The 21259-nt window shown below is 27.7% G+C and overlaps 2 protein-coding genes across 6 annotated transcripts in view; one reads left to right on the forward strand and one right to left on the reverse strand.

Moving 5' to 3' along the window:
• Positions 1-20986, reverse strand: part of LOC100215404 (alpha-enolase) — a 35034-nt gene extending 14048 nt beyond the window's left edge. The window contains exons 1-3 of one of the 5 annotated variants that reach the window (XM_065819310.1): positions 20871-20986; positions 19929-20026; positions 17731-17885 (exon numbers count right to left, since the gene is read on the reverse strand). In XM_065819310.1, the coding sequence (XP_065675382.1) occupies positions 17731-17885; positions 19929-20016 (243 nt within the window). In that variant the 5' untranslated portion in view covers positions 20017-20026; positions 20871-20986. Of the gene's footprint in view, positions 1-17730; positions 17886-19928; positions 20038-20525; positions 20620-20744; positions 20839-20870 lie in introns of those variants that run through there. The other 4 variants (XM_065819313.1, XM_065819311.1, XM_065819312.1 and 1 more) reach the window with 4 other exon arrangements.
• Positions 2493-3024, forward strand: LOC136091553 (uncharacterized). The gene is made up of 2 exons (XM_065819230.1): positions 2493-2811; positions 2916-3024. Exons 1-2 carry the CDS (start codon positions 2495-2497, stop codon positions 3007-3009), a joined length of 411 nt encoding a protein of 136 aa, XP_065675302.1. The 5' UTR covers positions 2493-2494; the 3' UTR covers positions 3010-3024.
• Positions 20987-21259: the final 273 nt, after the last annotated feature.

Below are 21259 nucleotides of genomic sequence, written 5' to 3' on the forward strand. Positions count from 1 at the left end.
TCGTAGAAGAAAAATGAAAGAGATACAACTTTACAGCAAAAATGCAATGGCTCAAGCTTAAAAGTTAAACATAGTACAACTATATCCTTGAAAGGTCAGTAACTATATCCTTGAAAGGTCAGTAGTGAATGATCATGTAAAAGACTCAGTAAGAGTCCATTTATCAATATACAACATTACAATAACCATTAAAAGTAAACTGAGATTTTTGTGTTAAATGTTAGCATTTTGAGGTAAGATTATCAAACAGATCATTGAGACAAATGCAAAACAATACTGGACATAAGTTAGAATATGGCAGTATCCCAGAAGTTATTAAAATTGAAAAATAATTGGGAAATACTGTGATTAAAAAGAAATGATTAAACAACTTTAAAAACTTTATTGTATTCACTATATAAAGAGAACTTATGGAAAAATTGGTATGCCAGACATTAAAGCCATTATGCTAGACACAAAAGCCTTTGATACGTCAAGAATAATACTCCCTGCCCCCTGCCTTTGTTGTTGTTGTTGTTGCAAAAACGAACCAATCTGCTATAGCAGCTATAAAGTCAGCAGTATTATTAGCAAGACCTTGCTAATAATAGCTAGAAGACTAATTGGGCATTAGTTAAATGGATCAGAGCTATTTCCAGAGTTTTGAAAAATTTTCTACAAAACTCTTACAAAAGAGTTCTGAAGAACAATTTTGTACATAGAACATTTTAATTTAAAAAGACTTCTGTAATTTACTACCCCCGAATTTTACAATACACAAAAACATTGAAATTTGACTAGGCTCGGTTTTGAGACTGTTTATGTAAATATGTTAAAAAAATGTATGCTAGCATCAAAATAAATAGCAAACACAGGTTTATATCTATATATATTCATATTATGTATGTATAAATATGCCTCTTGCATAACCACCTGGATCCACACAGGTATTTAAGCTCTTATTTCTTCTTGTCAGTTTTAAGCTTACAACTCCAGATTTTTAACCTTCTTGTGCAGTTGGGGAAAGCGGAATAGTATCGAAAATTAACTGATCGAAAAAATGATTAATATCGAAAAATAACTGACCGAAACCCATTTTAATGACTAACATCGAAAAAGTGATCTTCAGATTAATATCGAAACGTTTTTGTATCGCAATTCACAAATGCGGAACAATATCGAAAACAATAAAAACGGAATAAGATGATTAAAATCGAAAATGTGATTTTCTGATCACACTTTTTTTTCTTTTTTTTTTGTATGAAAAACTATTACTAGTTAAAAATCTTAAGAAACTTTTAATACAAAGTCACTTTTCAATAAGAAACTTATTTAAGAGTTCGATGAATATTTCCTAACTTTTCAACTAAATATCGCATTAACTTTACACGAAGTTAGTTATCTACAACAGAGAACAGCAGTTTAAATGAACAGTTTAATTTGCACGCACAATAAACAGTTTAATTTGCACGTGCAATGAAATTCAATTCAATTTTAAACTTGAAATTTAAGAAAATTTTAAGAAACTTAATATTCCAAAATGTCGTTAAAGAACTTTTCAAAAAATTATAGTGAAACTGAAGGAGAAAGAAAAAATTCAAAAGTTTTTTGGTCTGGTGATTTTGGATACACTAAAGATAAATTTTATATAGATAAACTGCATCTTAAGTGCCGTTTTTTCACAAGAATGAACTGCAAAGGCAGAGCTTTTATTCATAAAGATAAACTTCAGGTTACAACTGTTCACAGTTGCAGCTCAAGAGAAACAGATTTTGAAGTGCTGCTTGCTAAAATTACCATGAAGAAAAAAGCAGAAGCAACATCTGAAGACCTGTGCTCAATTTTTCAAAACACTGTGAGTGAGTTTCCTGCAGTTGTTTCTGAATCTGTTAGTTTTCCTCAAATTATCCCAAATCTTCAGAAAAGGAGAAGGCTAAATGAGTCCTCGAACCCAAAATCACCAAAAGAAGCTGCTGAAGTTCTGAATGACAAAAAATGTCATCGCTATGGAGACATTTTCTTGGGATCAGTTGCAGAACAGGACAACATAGCATTGCTGTTTGGGCATATGTTAGTCATTAACAAGGCAAAATCACCCAAAGTGTGTTTTGTTGATGGAACATTCAGGTATTTATATGGAAGCATTTTACTTTTTCAAAGAAAAAATTATCTAGGGGGCTGTCCATTATTTACGTCAACAAACTTTTAGCAATTTTTACCTTCCCCCTCCCCCTTGTAAACAATTTGTCAAATTTCCAGAGACACCCCCCACCCAGACCCCTCTTTTTTTGAGTAATGAAATTAAATATAGTAAAGTAAAATAGTTGACACCAACTTTATTTGACCTCCTCCCCTCACCTTTGTCAACAATTGTCAAAAAAGTTCAGAACCCCCTCTATTTGTTGATGTAATTAATTGACAGCCCCAAGACGAAAAATTTGGTATACTAAAAACGTTAGGTAGAACACTTTTATTTACAGTTGTAAGTTATAGTTACATTTATTGTGCTTCCAGCATGACACCACGCATGGAGGAAAGCAAGTGGTATCAGCTCTTGATATTTTCTGTTGAGTATTCAGCAGTGCTTGAAGATCCAATTCCAGATGAGGATCAGGTGAATTTTGATCCTGATAACCCTCACCTTTGGGGCACATCTGTTCCAGCTGTATGTGCTTTAATGACATCCAAATCCGAAGCTCTATATAAGCTCGTTTTTTCCAAAATTAAAGAAGTTTTAGATTTCTCTCCAGCCACCATTATGTCGGATTTTGAACAAGGAGTACAGAATGCTCTAAGAACAACTTGGAGTGAAAGCTTGGTGAATGGTTGCAGGTATAAGTTATTAATTTGTTATTATTTTGTCCCAGTTTCCAAGTTATCAATGTTTCTCATAGAGTGTTATTAATTAATGATCTCCTTTAAATCCTTATCTTTAGGTTTCATTTTGAAAATGCAATCACCAAGCAATTAGCAATTCTTGGTCTTCAGAGGGAATACCGCCACCAAATTCAAGTAAAGAAGTGGGCATGAAAAATTATGGCACTTTGTCTCCTTCCTGCAAACAAGATCTTGGTTGCTTCGGGATCTCGAATTATTGAGATTGCATTGTGTTTATGGCTTGAATCACAAAACCAATAACAATGCAGAAGGTCTCAATAGACGTCTAAAAACAAACATGGGTAATCGGCATAGAGGATTTTAGAAGTTTATGGAATTGCTTAATCAGCATGTAATAGTGCATACAATTCAAGAGCTTCAACAGCTTGCTTCAATCAGCCAGTTCGCCGAGACCAACACGACTATAGTGCAATTAAAAAAATGTGTTGTTTTGAGAAAAACCTTCGAGACGGAGTTTGGACAACTGAGAGATTCCTATCAACAGTATCATATCTTTTTCAAAACTTCAAAGCTATGTAAGATAATTATCCAAGTTTTTGTATAACACTTCTTATTTATCAACCTTCTTTAACCTTTTTACCAAACTAATTAACTTAACCTTATTTGATAATCTGTCTTTTTCAATTGAAATATGGAAAATTGTATTTGAAGTATTTAAATAATTTAGTGCTTTGGATGAAAACTTAATGGGCGAGCTTGGTGAGAGTCTTCCTTTGCCAACTTCCACTTCAACAGAGTCACCAAAGTGCATTGTTTGCACCGTCAATGAACAAAATGCATTGGTAATGCCTTGCAGACATTTTTTATTTTGTCAGCCATGCATTCAACAAGTCCAGAAAAGCAACACATCTCATTGTCCCACTTGCCGAGGACCAATATCATCCATAATTGAACCTTTTCAATGATTCAGTAAAAGTTTCCCCTTTATTACATTTTGAACACTAGAATGACACACAATTGTTTAAATTTATTAGAATAAATTTATTATTTAAAAACGGTATTAAATTATTTCCAATTACTTTTACTCCGCCTGGGATAAAAACATTCAATAACGTAATTTCGTTAGTTTACACAAATGCATTTTTTATCCGTTTAAATGGTATATGAAATCCAAGTGATGCAGTTACAAACAATGTTGTTTATCATCTGTCTTTCTGGTTAAAATTTTTGAGTACCCGGGTTTTAGTAACTCTGGCTTCAGAACTTGGTTATTTTTGACAAATTTAATTAATAAAACTTAATTTAATTATTAAAACTTAATTAAACTTAAAACAAATTTAATTTAAGAAAACTTAACAAAACTTCTAACAGCATCATTGGAGCTAATGACACTACCAGTGAAGTGAATTTTAAAAGTTATATAATAACTATGTATATGTGATATAAAAGCCATATATACAAAAATATAATTAGGTTTACATTTCGACAATCTGAACAAGTTTTCACTAACTCATACTTTCGCCTTAAAGTTTTTTAATAAAATATTTCATGTCAATTTTTCATTCAAAAATTTGCAAGAAAAGGAAAATTAGAAATTTTGATCTTCAAACGTCATTGGTATTAAACAAAGATAAAATTTGACAATAATGTTGACAATATATCATAAAGTACTGTAAAAGAAATTTCCGATAACTTGAACCTACAGGGGACCAAAAGAATAGTTCAAGTTGAGAAATGTTTGAATAATCGGGAGTATAATTAATAAACAAGGGTCCAACAGAAATTCAAAATAAGTTTTAGTCGCTAGTTATTTGAATTATCGGCTTTTTATTGTACTATGAAACCTACTAAAAGTAATAGACAAGTCAATAATTATGTATCGACAAAGTTATGTATCAACTATTTATAAAAATTGTTTTTTTTTTTCTATTAAGGTTTTTTACGACAAGTTGATAAAACTTGAAAACATCAACATATAAAAACATAAGTTTGTATCAAGTTACTCCTCCAATTGAACAGCTTCCAGCCAGGGCGAGGGTGAGTAGGTAAAAAAATAAGAAAAAAAGTGCCATGAGTATTTTTGCCTACTATAAAAAATGCTTGACCACTACACCATGGTTGCATAGATTTTAGTTACATATACTGCTATAGATTTACAAACACAGTGCATGCAATAGCGAGAGCAAATAAAGACTTATGCAATAATTACAATTTCAAACCTAGTAAACACCATGCTGTATTTGACTTTTTGAAAACCATTAGCAAATATATAAAAATTAGTGAAGATGACACAGTTCTTACAAAAGCTGATACATGCGGACATACAGCATTAAATTAAAATTTTTATTTGGAAAGCACATGAATATTCATGTGCTTTGACTGATTCCTGACTGATTCGAAGCAGTCTATAAATAAACTTTATTTGAAAAGCTCATTAAAACAACACCCCCTACGTATGAATGAAGTTCGGACCAGAATAGATAATTTTGTTACTTCTAATATTGATACCGAGAGTAATTTAAAAGTAGTTACTGAAAACTGTATTTTATTCAAGGTTGCGAGATTTTAACTATCTTTGATAAATTAAATAGGCTGACATAAAAACAAATAGGTGAACAAACGTCAAAATATGCAAACATACTTCATAGAACTAAAATTAAACAAAAAAAGTTTTTGCATTTTGAGAGAAGTTTTGTAAAACATTTGTCAATGAACATTTATCACGAATAATCAAACTAAAATATTTTTCAAATTTTTTTATACATATATTTATTATCTAATTGCTTTTAATAGAAAACTCATATCAACAACAACTCTTCAAACAAAATGAATCATAAACATATGGCCAATTTAGGATGAAAGAACCATTTTTGTAGCTTTTTTGCGCTGGTCTGTAAAATCTGGGTCTGTGTTTTATATAATCTATAAAATGTTATACTTGGGAAGGAAACATTTTCAGCATATGGTTTGCATATTTTTTTTCCGCTTGACGAGCTCTTTCTGATTATATAGGTTTTTATTTAGTTTCCTAATTTTTTTTTTGCTGACTCTACTAAGTTTGATGTCATGGTTCCTGGCCCCAAATGTGAAAAATTTTTCTTCTTAGTTTTAACCTAAAAAAAATATTAAAAGCAAAAATTTGCCCTAACACGCTTGTGCACACAAAGTACACAGTGACTCTCACTATTATCTGTAACCTTACATGTTTTATTTTTTTTTTTTTCAGCGAAAGTACAATGCTTAGAGCGCAATATGTTAATCAAATTCTTTTCTATTTTTATAAAATAGTCTCTCCTAGTATTATTACTGAATATTTTTGTGTTATTAGCACAATTATTCCGAAACACTTGTTGAAGCTCGATTATCTAATGCCTTTAGTTCTAGGCAAATGGCTTCGAGATTGAACCCCCGTGGTGTTTATCTTTTATTTTTGAAATGAGTATGTGGTCACTGCCCCTTCTATTTCCTTTTCAGTCCTTAACTCTCATCTATGTATCACATGCTCGGGACAAAGTAAGTTTTTATTACGCAAACTAAATTCAAAACAAACTGAGCAGTTGTTCAGAATGACAAATCAGTATTGATAATAACATTAAAAGTAAAGTCTAAAATTGAAAAAGATTTACAAACATAAATTGTTAATATATTGTTTATCTGTTAACATTTACTAACCATTTGTGAACTTTTTCCTTTTAACCTGTGATATGGAAGATGACTTCTCTACTACTTCTTATAGGTAAATTTTTAAAGTGGATAACTGGAGTCAAAAATTTGTTGAATTTATATATTAAATTGTTAATTTATTTAAAATCGTCATTTTTTAAATAAAAATTTGGTAACTCACAACAAAACATCTTTTAAGCAACCAAAAATTAATGCCACTCATCTATTGATACCGACCTAAATTATCGACACAGTTATAATCATAACTCAAAAGACCTTTAAATAAGAAGTATTATTTCACAACTGCAAAGGAGCACACAGATTTGTGTTAGATTTTTATCCTCAATGCACAATATAGCTGTTTAAAATTTAGGTTTTTATCATTTTATTTAAATTTTCCTGGATTCAACACTTTATTTGCAAGTTTTAAGATTTTATATAAATCTGCTGTTAAAATACTTGCCTATTTAACTGTAACATCATCTTTGAACATAGTATACTCAAATGGGGGAAGTCTGGACAGTTTATCGCTTATCGTTTATAGTTTAAAGTAAATCAACAAATCCATAAAATAAACTTTTTTAAAGTTTATTTTATGGATTTATTTTATTGGAGTTTATTTTTATCTTCTGATAGCAATCTATTAAATCTTTTAAAAATACTTGCATGATTGCAAAATCATGCAAGTAATTTTAAAAGATAGTCACAGTTTTAATGGTTTCATTTCTCAATAAATTACTATAAATTTTTACAACTGAGGCAGTTTTTATTATCGACGGAATGTTCCTATTATTTAATGAATGTTCTTAACAATTTTCTATCATATACCCTTTTTGAATAGTTCAGACATAAGTTTTTTTAGTTCAAAGCTCAGAGTATTCTGTATATTTCTGTAAATAAATCTCATTAAATATTAAACAGATATTTTGCAACATTTTGGGCCAATTTGGAGTAATGATATGCATATTATATTGTGTCATTACTACCAGAATGTGTTTTCGATAAAGAAAGCAAGGGAAAATTTTTCGAAATAATTTTTAACGGTGTTATAATGTATGCTTTAAATGATTGCATGAAAGTACACACTAAAATAATGCATACATATTAGTATTTTGTGATTTCTACTTTATTTTTTTTTAAGCTCTTCAAAAACCAAACCAAAAAGATTCTGCATGATTTTGTAATTAAGTAGGAAAGTGTTCAAACGTACATATCTTCGGGGATAGTGCAAAACTGCGTAACTAGCATTGGATAAGACCGAGTATCTACAGTACATTTTTTTTACTGGAAAAGTTTAAAATTTAAATTTTTTTTTATTTCAACAGATTTTGGTTTCATTTTAGTATAAAGAGTATTATTCATGTTTTTTGTAATGTCAACAATAGATATTTGTTGTTAAAATTATTAATCTCCAAATATAGTAGTCAATGCTCGTTACGCGGATTTGCACTATCCCCGATGTAGGGCATTTTTATGACTATTACAAAACATTATGTAAAGATAACAGACAACTCTTGTAAAAAAAACTTCATATAGGCTCTCAGCAACTTGTATAATAACCTCAATAACTTCTAGTATGAAAATTTTATTAAATAGCATCTTGTAAAATACAATATAATTAATTTTTAACATTTGGTAGCTACATATCGAGCAGCAATGTATTTAAAATTTTGTGCTCAATAATTTTTTAGTATTTACAATGTTAAACATTCTGAAACAGAATGACCAGATGACTACTTGTAATAGTAATTTTTCCATGACAATTGGAGGAAGAGTGGGTATTGCTTATAATCTTTTATTAAAAAAGATCTTTTAGTATGCTCTTCTTGCTTTATTAATCAGGGTTTTTAATTAGCTCTAATTGTTTTATTAATCAGGGTCTTTTAGCTTGATCTGCTTGAATTGTAATAAGGAGTTTTGTACCAATAAAGAAGTTTTATATCATAAAATTTCAAGTAAAAAATCCTTTAGTACTTTCTTTTTGAAACTTTTGGGCACATATAACAGATGACTTAGTTGGCATATAGTTTTGAATATTTACAAATAACTTTATCCTTTAAACTTTTTATGGTTTGTTGACATTAGCTGTAAATAAATCAATACATCTTGTTTTAAATCGTTTTATAAATAGCCAACAACACAACATTCAATATTTTTTGTTCTACTAATCGAACTTTAATTTTATAAATTATACAATTATACAGTATAATTACTACTCTTCAATTCACAACCGCAAAAAACTGGCCTTTCTATTTATTTTGCTTTTGGAATTTTTGAATCTATTCCTTTTTTCACATTTTCAATAGTATTCCGGAAGTCCCTTTTCGATTTTATTCCGTTTGTCACAATATCGATATTGTTCCGGAAAGTCCCTTTTCGATATTGTTCCTTTTTTCACAATTTCGATATAATTCTGTTTTTTAAATTTTCGATACTATTCCTTTTTTCACAATTTCGATATTATTCGGTAAGTTCCTTTTCGATATTATTCTCATTTGAGCTATTTCAAGATTATTCTGCTTTTCGGATTTTCGATACTTTTCCATTTTTAACAACTTCAATGTATTCTTTTTTTCGATATTATTCCAAAAAGTTCCTTTTCGATATTATTCCTTTTTTCACAATTTCGAGATTATTCTGTTTTTCGGATTTTCGATACTATTCCTTTTTTTACAATTTTGATGTTATTCTCAATTTCGATGTAATTTCAGAAAGTCGCTTTTCGAGATTAATCAGTTTGACTGTTTTCGATACTGTTACTGTTAGCCTGCAGTTGCTATATTAAACTATAACCATTTTTTTTAAATACTTTTTACAAGAACATCTCTCTTGAGAACAAATGCCTTTTATTTATTATTTTATTATTATAGGAGTCAATGTAAAAAGGGCTTGTCTGATCCTAACTACAACATTATTCTCAGTTTACTAAATTTTGTATTTTATCTTAAATGATTCAAGAGATTTGGAAAATCTTCAACAGCGTCATTAACTAAAGAAAGTCTAATATTCCATCTCTAACTCATGGGTGTGATCTTATTACTTCTCCCCAAAATAAAGCAGAGTTATTTGCAAAGAACATTTCCTCCAATTTGACTATTAAATCTGATGATCATATTCTTCCTTCCATTCCAGTTAAACAAATTAACTTATTGTTAGACATCATAGACATTTTGTTAGACATTACTTCAACTTCTGATGCTTAAGCCAATTCTTAATTAAACTCGTCCATGGCTTTTGGTTCAAGAAACTTAACTCTCTTTAATTCTCCCTAAACTTTTAATAAGTGCTAATTAAGTGGTTCCAATTTTAAAAACTCGAGAAAGCACACCTCCTTAACTATACTGCGATTAGTCTTCTCTCTATTACTAGTTTTTTTTATATTAAGGTTTTGAGATTATTAAATCATTTCTTTCTAGCCACAGTATTCAAGTCATTCTCAAAAACCTCCACTCATCTTTGTTTTCAGTAACTTTAAAGGTTTCTGGAAATGAAGAAGAGTTACTTTAAAGGTTACTGGAAATGAAGAAGGTAACTCTAAGGGTTACTGAAAATGAGAATGGTTACAACCGCAATGTTATATCTATGCTCCTGTATTGTTTCTTATGTACAATAATGATCTTTCTGACATCTTACATCTAAAGCGGCTCTATTTGCTGACAACTTAACTTAATACTCTTGCTTGATAAAAAGTCTTCACTTTTTGATTGTTTAGAACAAGCAGCCTTTATGCTGATCACTTTTCTGTAACAATTTGGATTTGCAGTGGCTTGTAGTTTTAAATTCAAAACACTCAGTTATTTACTGTAAACAAGTACCACAACATTATTGACATTCCTATATTAACGAACAACAATCTTCTCACTGTAAGACGAGGTCGGAAAGCACAATGTTAAAGTAGTTGAGACTGTTTTATCTGCAAAACTTGAGCCACTCTACCATCGTTGCAAGGTTGCATCTCTTTTTCCTACAAATACTATCATGGTTCTGCTAAAACAAATTAAAATCTAAAGTTCAATCAACCAAAACTCATTGTTGCTTGACTTATCATTCAGTAAAGTCACATCCTTTTACTGTACCTGTCTCTTCATGCTGTAAAATTTTTTATTTATTGAGTTTTTTTCCTTGCACATCACCCTGGACCCCTGACTATTAACTTTTATCAGTAGTTCTAATTTTTTTTTTTTTTTAAACTCAAAAATTTTATAAAAAAAGAAAACTAACTAAGATTATAATAAAACTGTATTTTGAAAGCTGATCCATTTAACTAATGCCCAATTAGTCCTCTTGCTTTTATTGGCAAGGCCTTGCTAATAAAGCAATACTTTGCTAATAATACTGCTGACTTTATAGCTGCTATAGTAGATTGGTTCGTTTTTGCAACAACAACAAAAAAAAGGCAGGGAGTATTATTCTTGACATATCAAGGGCTTTTGTGTCTAGCATAATGGCTTTAATGTCTGGCATACTAATTTTTTCCATAATAATTCTGACATATATAAAATTTGCCGAATGGCCACACACGAGCAGTGAGCCCCTGAGGGAAGAAGACTCTATTGTGTCAAAGTTTTCTGCATTTTCTATTATTAAATTAGAACATAAGAAAATTGTACAAGTGTTTAAACGTATTTAACAAAATTCTACATAAAAACTAAAAAGTTTTATCATTTAAACAAAAATACTATTTTATTTTTTCCCAAATTTTATGTAAGGATTTAGAGATAAAGTAATAGAACTAAATTTAAAAAAAAGATGTACTTTGACAGGCATTTTTCATAAATGTCAAAAGCTTTTAGTTAAGTGAAAACTTTTTTATAAAATGTAAATGCTGAAAATGTTCAGCTAGGCAAAAAAAACTTTTTTTTAGAAATGAATAAATTACCTTTTAAAATCATTAAGGTGATGTTTATTAAAAAAAATATTAGGTCGAAAAAGCATTTAACTGAAAATTTTTTAAAGAAACAAACTATTTTATAAAAACAAAAGAAATTTTTAAGACTTAAAATTAAATATGATATAAAAAAAGTAATTTAGTTTTGGAGGATTGTAAAATAGTAAAATGTTGAATGTAAAACTTAGTTTCAAATGAATGTAAAATAGTTTTGCAATTTTTATTAAAGAACTTTTTTTCTTTTTGTCTGTCATTTATTACGCAAAACACATTCTTTTCATCATAGATTATTATAGATTATATGTGAAAGCTAATTAACAACTTTTTTTTTTTAATATAAAAAGGAAGAAGTGCTTTTGTTTAAGAGATTTATTTTCACAAATGTATAAAATAATTTTTAAAATAGCAATAGTTTTAAGCTCCTGTAACAAATAATAATCTTAATAATTACAACACATTAAAAACAAAGGGTTTACAATATTTGTAAATTAGTTTTTTATATTTTCAAAACTTTGTTGTAAAAAAGAGTACTTTTTTGATAAAATAAGCACTCAATTTAAGTGAAAAACCTAATGGCGTATATATCAGCATGTGCTTAATACAAAGGTAGAAAAGTAATTATTATCAATAGGTTATGATATTACTTTTATTTACGCAAATTATTACTAGTCTACACTTAGCCTTATAATGAAAATTGACTAGAATATGCAAGAAATGACTAAAATGCGAAACTTTTTATAAAAAATAGTGGCAGGCAACTCAAAAAGTTGGCGAGTGACCTTAATTAATGAACTGGTTATTTTAATTTGCTCTTCTGGCAACCATCCAAAAGTCCAAGTGTACAGCCATAATTCACTATATTATCTTAAATTATTTATATCTATTACATACTAGAAGACTTGTAAAGATTTTATAAAATCCCACAATAATATGCTAATCTTTATTTGATAACTTGATAAAAAAAAATGTGCTTATGATAACTATAGTTTAATTCAATGCAATGACTTATTAAATAGTGTCAAAATTTAAAGGTTTTTTTTTAAAGATTAAATAAAAAAAAGTTTAATGAAAAAATTCAGAAAAAACAAACAAAAAACAGTTCAAAGAAGATTTTAATTAACATCAGAAAATATTAAAATAAGAACTTAAATATAGTATAGGCAACCATTGATTTTACTATCAAGTGAAACTAAAGATGTGTAAAATATGAAGATATATTTTACATAAATATAGTTATCATATATAATATGCTTCAACATAATGTATTAAAAGTAGCTTATCATAAACAATAAAAAAAATTTTTCACAAAAATGACGCTTTTTCAAAATAATTTCAGTCTAAAATATTTGAGATGTTACGAATGTTTAGTATTTTTGAAATACATCCTGGTTGTTTGTAAAATATTATCATTTTTAAATCAGATTTTTTTAACTATTCATCCTTGACCAGGAAAAAATTCATTTTTGGTGGTCGTTGACCATTAACAGCCATTTTGTGTGCAAAATTTTTAAAATTTTGTTTAAATTATAAAACTATTTTCTTTTGTCAAGATCATCATAAAAGTGATGTTTACTAAACTATTAAGTAATTAATTAAATCATAATTAACTTTAACTTTTAAATGAGATTTAAAAGAAATTGAACATAAAAGTTAATATGTAAATATTCAATATTTATACTTTAAAGTATATATAGGTTTTTTAAACATTTTATGCTATAATTTATAATATTTATAAACAATGTAATTTAAAATATCTATATATCTATATAATAGACAAGTTCAGAGATAAATGTTTTACACTTGTCACTAACAACACAAGACTTTACTGAACAACATGAACAGCACAGACTATACACATTACACTATACACATATAAATACAGCCTGTTACATCGTTTTGCATGCTTGTTGTATATATAGATATGTATGTTGTATATATGTGGCAATTGTGTAGGTTTGAGTTTTGATTTTAGGTTTTAAATAAATATATATTTTTCCTCTATTACGATTTTGTTTAAACAAGCGTTTTTGTCAATCTGATTTGTTTATGTATGTTTCATCATGTTGTTTATGGTCCCAAAATAATGTTAATTCGGACTGTAAAGAAAACTTTTTCCGCTATTTACATCATTTTTATATTACGCCTTATATCATTGTGATATCACACAAAAACTTATTAACCACCCATTAGGCTTAAATTTGTTTAGTCTTCTTACAGTATTTAGTTAGTCTTCTTACAGTGATTTTTTTAATATATCATTTTTAGGCTTGTTTTCATATTATTACGATTATCAAGGAATTTTTCAGCAATATTATTTCACACTCTTTAATCAACTTTTTTTTAATTTCACACATAATTTTTTGTTTTTTATCATAATCTAAAGAGTTTTTATATCATTTATTATTTATATAAGTTATATATATATATATATATATATATATATATATATATATATATATATATATATATATATATATATATATATATATATATATATATATATATATATATATATATATATATATATATATATATATATATATATAGTTTTTATATATATCTTTTACTTCATGTTCAAATCTAAAGAGTTTTTATATCCTTTACTACATGTTTATATCTTAATATTTTTGTGGGTAACATTTTTTATAGTTTGCAATGGCTTTTCCACTATTATATATTATTTATTTTTTGCAATGACTTAAGGTTATGTGGGTTGTTTATTTTCCTACACTTTTGATTGGTTAACATAATTCGAATGAGGTATCTATTTTCATTTATATTTTATAGTGAATCTACACTTCAATATCATTTCATCAAAAAAATATTTAAGCTTAACAAATTTGAGTTTGGTTAGGTTTTGGCTGTTTGTTGTGAGTCTTTTTTTATTGCAGTATGGATAGGAGTAAGTGTGGGGTTAAGTATAAATGGTGATGATGTTTATCTGAATATTTATACTAGTTATTAGTGCCGATTCTCATTCAAATGCTGAAATAATAGATGGTACTCTGAGGAGATGTTTATTACTTAACCACTACACAATTTATGTTTACACAATAGCATTAATGCTTTTTTTTTTCATTCTTAGGCCTCACATTGTTGTATGCATACTTTTTATTTTGTAGTCAATATTTTATTTAGTAAGTTTTTTGCTTAGTGATACATTTGTTGTTAATTTTTGCTCCTTTTAAGTGTTCATAGATTTATTTATTTTCTATTTTTTTTAATTATACAATTATTGTTTTGGTGCTATGTCTGTCTTATTTTTGTCATTATATTAGTAGATTTTTTAATCTTCTATTAAACTTTATTTTTGTCTTGACACCTGTCAAAATAGGCTTTTTTTTGAAAAATAATTATCTATTCTAATAATGTACTTCATTTTCCCCTCAATCATACACTACTCGTGTGTGACCATTTGGCAAATTTATATGCCAAAGTTTTTAAATAATTTATAAAATCTATATATTTATATTATTTCTGTATTTTTTTTATATTGTGTCTAATAAAAGTTGATTCTAGGTGACCAGCTGACATTTCTCTTAGATCATCAATATAATCTTTTTCAAAATGTTTTTAATAACATTGAGTACTTTGCTAATAGTGTAATGAATAAAAATGGATAAAAATGTTTATGAAAAAAAAAAAAAAAAAGAATTACAAATATGAAATGGCTGAACAATGGTGGATTAATAATTACATTTTCAGCCCTCGGAATTAGGGTCAGCATTTGGCAATGCCAACCTAACCGCTGACCAAAAAGTGCTTGAGGTTGGCAAAAAATCACCATCCTTGTTGGCAATTTATTGTCTATCTATCTATCTATCTATATATATATATATATATATATATATATATATATATATATATATATATATATATATATATATATATATATATACATATATATATATATATATATACATATATATATATATATATATATATATATATATATATATATATATATATATATATATATATATATATATATATATATATATATATATATATATATATATATATATATATATATATATATATAATTACTTTGAAAGCCGGCACTTTCATATCTTTTACTAAGTAAATATAATCCTCTGTATGACAATATTTAAAACTTCTTTTGGAGACAAAGATTACAAATTTTTGATAAATTTTTTGTAGAATATGAAATAGCATCACAGTGTCTTGATTCAAAAAAAATGAAAAGACTACTTTTAAAGACTCACTACAATATTGAAAAAATAATGCAATAATACGAAAACAAGTGGATAAATGATATATTAAAAAAATACTGTAAGAAGACAAAATTAATGCTGTAATAAGACTAAACATTTTAGCCAAATAAGCAAGGAGTTCTGAGTTCAATCCCCACCAGATCCCTGGTAGTACAGCGCTCAACTTGTTTCTCCATAGTGAATGACCAGGGATGATATTTGACTGGGGCCAGGTTTGATAAAGTATAGGCGGGGCTGGGTTTGTGACCAAGGGTGCATAAACATTTATACATCTTAAAGTATAATTTTTTTATTCGAAATTTATGTTATATTTTGTATATATATGCATTTATAAACATTATGATCAACATGATCTTTATAATCATCATTATCATCATCATCTTCTCTTTCGGCAAATACTACATCATATAAATACAAAAGTTTATATAAATATGAAAGGATATTGTATGCCAGCACCTAAATAAATAGCAAACATATATATTTATGTCCATAATATGTATGCATAAATTGCACCTCAGAAGCTTTTATTCCTTCTGCACTAAAAGTTTGGAAGATTTTATTCCTCTTCAATTTTAAGTCAAACCTCATTCTACTCCATATTTTTCACCAACTTGAGCAGTTGCTTTATTAATAATTTTTTTCATATTTTTTACAAGAAGATCTCTCTTAAGAACAAATGTCCTTTTATTATTCCAAAAAGCTAACGTAAAAAGGTCCTGTCTGATGATGAAGGATACTGCAAGATACCTTAAGGTACCCTTAAATCTTTGCTCCTGTATTGTTTCTTATCTACAATTTCAATTTTCATGAAAATTTAACATCTAAAGTGGCTCTATTTGTTGACGACTCAACTTGATACTCTTGTCTTGACAAAAAACCTTCACTTTTTGATTGCTTAGAACAAGCAGCTGATTTTTAATCTGATCTCTATTCTGTAACAGCCTAAGGTTTGCTGTGGCTTATGGATAAAAATTCTGGACTTGATATCTGCAATTTTTGTTAGACAACAAAACTTATTAACTGAAAAAAAAAATTGAAACAATGTTGATATTCCTATATTGATGAATAACAACCCTCTTACTCTCAGACAAAGTCTAAAAGCACATTGTAAATGTAATGCCGTAGCGGTGTAGTGGTAGAGCGCACACGTCATAGGCGAGAGGTACTGAGTTTGATCCCCACAATGTCTCTGGTAGTACCACGCTCAACATGTTTCTCTGCACAGTGGCCTTGGTTGTCAAGGTTCATGTTTTGGAGTTATATAGTTGAGAGAGGGTTATAACCACAATTAAGTAGCCTCCTCGTAGTGGCGTTTTCAGGCTTGGGGAGGTGAATTAACTTAAAAAAAATAATAATAATAAATTAGACCTGCTTTATCTGCCAAGCTTGAGCCACTTTTCCATTGTTATAAGGTTGTATTTCTTTCTTTCTTCTACAAATACATTCATGGTCAATGCTCAAACAAGCTATCATCTCTATTATGATAAACCAAAACTCATTCTTTCTTATTTCTTATTCAACAAGTTGTATCCTTTTACTGTATCTGTCCCTTCATGCTATAAAAGCTTTTATTAATCCAGTTTTTTTCCTTGCACATCAAAAAAAACCTTATAACTATTAGCCACCTTCATGTTTTTCTTTTATATACAACCTACAACTTTTCAAGTCTTCAGTTAACCATTTCCTAGTATTTTTACTTATTCTCTATTTTAAAGTAACTCATAACTTAATAGTGGTTGCTTGCAATCTTGTTGGAATTAAATTAGAGTTTGAAAATATATAAATATATGTCAATATTTAATAAATAGTAAATGTAAGCATAAAATTATAATATATAAAGTATTAAAAAATTTTTTTCTAGCCCTGGCTATCAACTCCTGCTAAATCTCATAGTTTAGCCGGGGCTGAAAAAAAGTCTAATTTTTAGCCAGGGCCCCGGTCACTTACTATTTCTCTGTGTAGTGGCTTTGTTTTTTCAAGATTTGTGTTTAAGAGTTATAGAGTTGAGAGAGGGTTATAACCACAAATAAAGTAGCCTCCTCGATCATAGCGGCCTTCTTGGCCTTGTGGAGATAAATTAACAAAAAAAAATAAGGAAATAAATAAAAATAACTTAATAAAATTTACCTTTGAAATTAAATATGGAGCAATTATCTCATTTACATTTTCCACTGCTTTAGTGACACCTTTTCCTAGATATCGCTTTGGATCTTTATCACGCAATTCTAGTGCTTCATGTATTCCAGTACTAGCACCTGAAGGCACAGCTGCACGAAAAGTACCTAAAGAGTTTAATAAAATAAGAAAGCTAAGCATTTTTTGAATCACTTGATAGGAGAGAAACAGAAGGTCCAAAAAATGTTACAAATTTGAAAAAATAGGTTTTATAGTATTTTTTTAACAATTTTCTCCACTAAAATGTTAAAAAGTAAATTACATAAAAACAAGTTCAGTTGATAAACTAATACTAATTCCACAAGTTTTATTATTGAAGATAAGATTTTTATTATTTAAATACATATCTATACTTAATTGCTGCACAAATAACTTTTGTGCTAAACAAAAAAGAAAAAAACTAATCTCAAATAAGGGAATCAAGGTCTGTATTAAATTACATTATTCTACTTTTTTGGTTAAGTTTAGTAAATCAACTAAGTTTCGTGAAAAGGGCTTTCCATTTAGTTACAATCCTATTTTTAAAGGAGTTGCAATATTTTTAAAATCTTTTTAATTTAAAGCTCAAGATGCTTGTTCAGACCAGGTAAATTGTACATTATTGTACCAGGTAAGAATAGTGTTTGTGTCTGTGTGGGTCAGGGGGAATCAACTTACTTTTTTTGTTCAAAATTTCATACTGTATATTCTGTTGTTTAGTAAGCAACAATACAGTTGAGCAGCACTCTTTAAACTTCAAAATTTTTATTACATAAACAAGTTAATTATGATGAACTTTGTCAAAGGCTTTTGCAAATCTGTGAAAACTATAGCAAATAAATGACCTTGGTAAACAAAATTCCATGATTATGTCTCAAATTTTAGGGATATTTCCAATACAGTTTTTGTTTATGACAAAAGCACATTGTTTTTGCCTTAAAGAATCATTTTTTATGTAACATTTTATTTATATGTTCATAAAAAACTCTCTCCATAATCTTGAAAAAAATTAAAGTATATTGGCATGAAAATTAAGACTTTTTACACTAACCTAAATTTTTTTTAGCATTTTAGCACTTTTTTTAGCATTTTACTTTTGCATGCTAAGAAATGTTTCTTGAAATTTAACAAGTTTTACAAATATCTCTAGTGTTATGACACAAGATTTACTAGAGAATCTTTAATATGTGTGTTGGGTTGCTATTGCTAAACTTATGACACAATATACATTAATATCAGACAAAACCTGTTCACTAGAGTTTCTTAAAACTTTTAACCACATAAAGATTTATCAGGATGATTAGTATTGGGTTCCTTTACTGCTATATTAATGCAATTCAACTATTTATATTTAATATAACTAAATAAAAAAAAGTTCTTTGTCATTATTTATTTACATTTTAATAAATATTTTTCATTTTTATATTATTTTTCAATTTATTATTGCATTTCAATAATAATATTTTATATAAATTGACACAAGTAATAAGTGAAACATTATTTTATAACATTATTTTAGCTTTTTCTTAGAATCAGCTTTTTTAAAGTGTATTTTTAAGTTATGAATTATTTTTTTAATGTTTGTTATATTATAACTGGTGATTATTATTTTTACTGCTTTTTATCTAAAGACAACCTAAATACTTCATCAGTCATAAGAAAGTTTTGAATTTAATATAAATTTATCAGAAGGACATATTTAATACAATTATCAAGAAACTAAAACAACTTGTAAACTTTTAAATTATTATTTCTAACAAAATTGTTTTCATAAAAGTTATTTTTAATTATTCCTGTGAAGAGATCTTGCTTGCTTATATCACAAGTTAAAAAGCTAAAGTGAAGAAGAAAAAAAGAGTTTACTTTGTTCCATTACATCTGATTATTAAAAGTCTAAATCAACTTGTTGTTCCTAAACACCCTTAACTAGACAAATCACACATTAAATACTCATTTCAGTACTCTAATATATTAAAGTCTAGGCAGCTGTCTGGACTACAGTCAATATTTTAATAATACTAATACAGTCAAAATATTAATATAGTGCTAATCTAACTTCACAGAAATAAACACAGCCACACATATAAGCAGTTGTGTACAGACTTATATATAGAATATAAAGAAAATATAGAAAATACAATACTATTACATAGAATATATAGAAAATATACCTAATGATGTTGTCAGGTCAACTTCAACTGTGGGATTCCCTCTACTATCTAGTATTTCACGGGCATGTATTTTAGTAATGGGAGCCATGCTAAATATGCTAAACAACATTTCAAAAAATATTAAACATTTTATTAATAATTATAGAAATATTTAATTTTCTTAATTTAATAATAAAAAGAGTTAAACAATTTTTTATAGATTTATTAGGCATTTATAGATTTATTATTCAATACTTTAGAGTAAAATATTTTAATGAAAATTAACTGATATAAAAATATATATAGAATCTCAGATTCTATATATATTTAGATTCTATATATATTCTATATATATATATACACAGATTCAATCTGTTTAAATTTTCATGTCTGATAATTCTTATACTATATCTATATTGTAGATGGCATGATTAACATAAAGCGTTTAACTTAAACGCTTTTCTTAAACTTTAATGAAATAAAATTTTAAAACTTTTTAGAATTTTTGAAATGTGCAAATATACAAAACTAATACAACATTGATGTTACAACACTTAAAAAAAGATCACAAAATAAATAAACATATCGCAGGTATCATAAGAGATAATTTAAAACAACCCCAAAGGATGTGGTGCAATCAACCTGTAGCTAATTTAAAATAAGTTTACGTTAGAGAATTTGTTTTAGTCGGTTGCTCTTGTAGGCCAGCATTAAATGAGCAACTTTACGCAAAATTTAAATTTAAATAGGTTAAACAATGAATGTCCATCTTTGACTAGAAAATTAAAGAATGAATTTCTGATTGGCGAGAAAAAAAAAAAAAAAAACATAATTTACACAATAGGGTGTTTTCATATATTATCGAATTTTGAAATCACCTTCACTCCCTACGAAGAAGGCGGAGGCTTTTATCTATTTAGAAATCTATTTTCAGACGACCAACAAAAAAAGTACATGTCCTACTTTTCGGTCCTTTTGTCCTCTGTCCGGCAGACAGAAGTTTTAAAATGTCAGGCTTTTTGTAATATATTTATGTCTTAAATTTTTTCACATTTTTTATTTTAGTTTTACTTTTGTTACGTTTGATAAAAAAATTTGAAAAAAAATCTTTTAATAGCTGTTTTGATGACGTCAAGTAGTTCTGTTGTCTGAATATCAATACCACAACCACTTGCGTTTTTAAGAAATTTTATAAGGCTGGGTGAACAAAAAAAAAAAAATGCTTAACTCAGTAATTGGTCAGCTTTACGCGAATAAAACATCAAAAGTTTTCTTCCAACTTTTAATTGCGTAGAGCTGAACAGTAAGTTGCTTGGCTTTACGCGAATAAAAATTTAAGATTGTTTCCTCAA

The sequence above is a fragment of the Hydra vulgaris genome, chromosome 15 (assembly GCF_038396675.1).
Source record: "Hydra vulgaris chromosome 15, alternate assembly HydraT2T_AEP".
Classification (NCBI taxonomy): domain Eukaryota; kingdom Metazoa; phylum Cnidaria; class Hydrozoa; order Anthoathecata; family Hydridae; genus Hydra; species Hydra vulgaris.

Coding starts and splice junctions, on each gene's coding strand:
- LOC136091553 (XM_065819230.1), top strand. CDS start 2,495: ATGACACCACGCATGGAGGAAAGCAAGTGGTATCAGCTCTTGATATTT. Junction 2,812..2,915: donor AGCTTGGTGAATGGTTGCAG/GTATAAGTTATT, acceptor CCTTATCTTTAG/GTTTCATTTTGAAAATGCAA.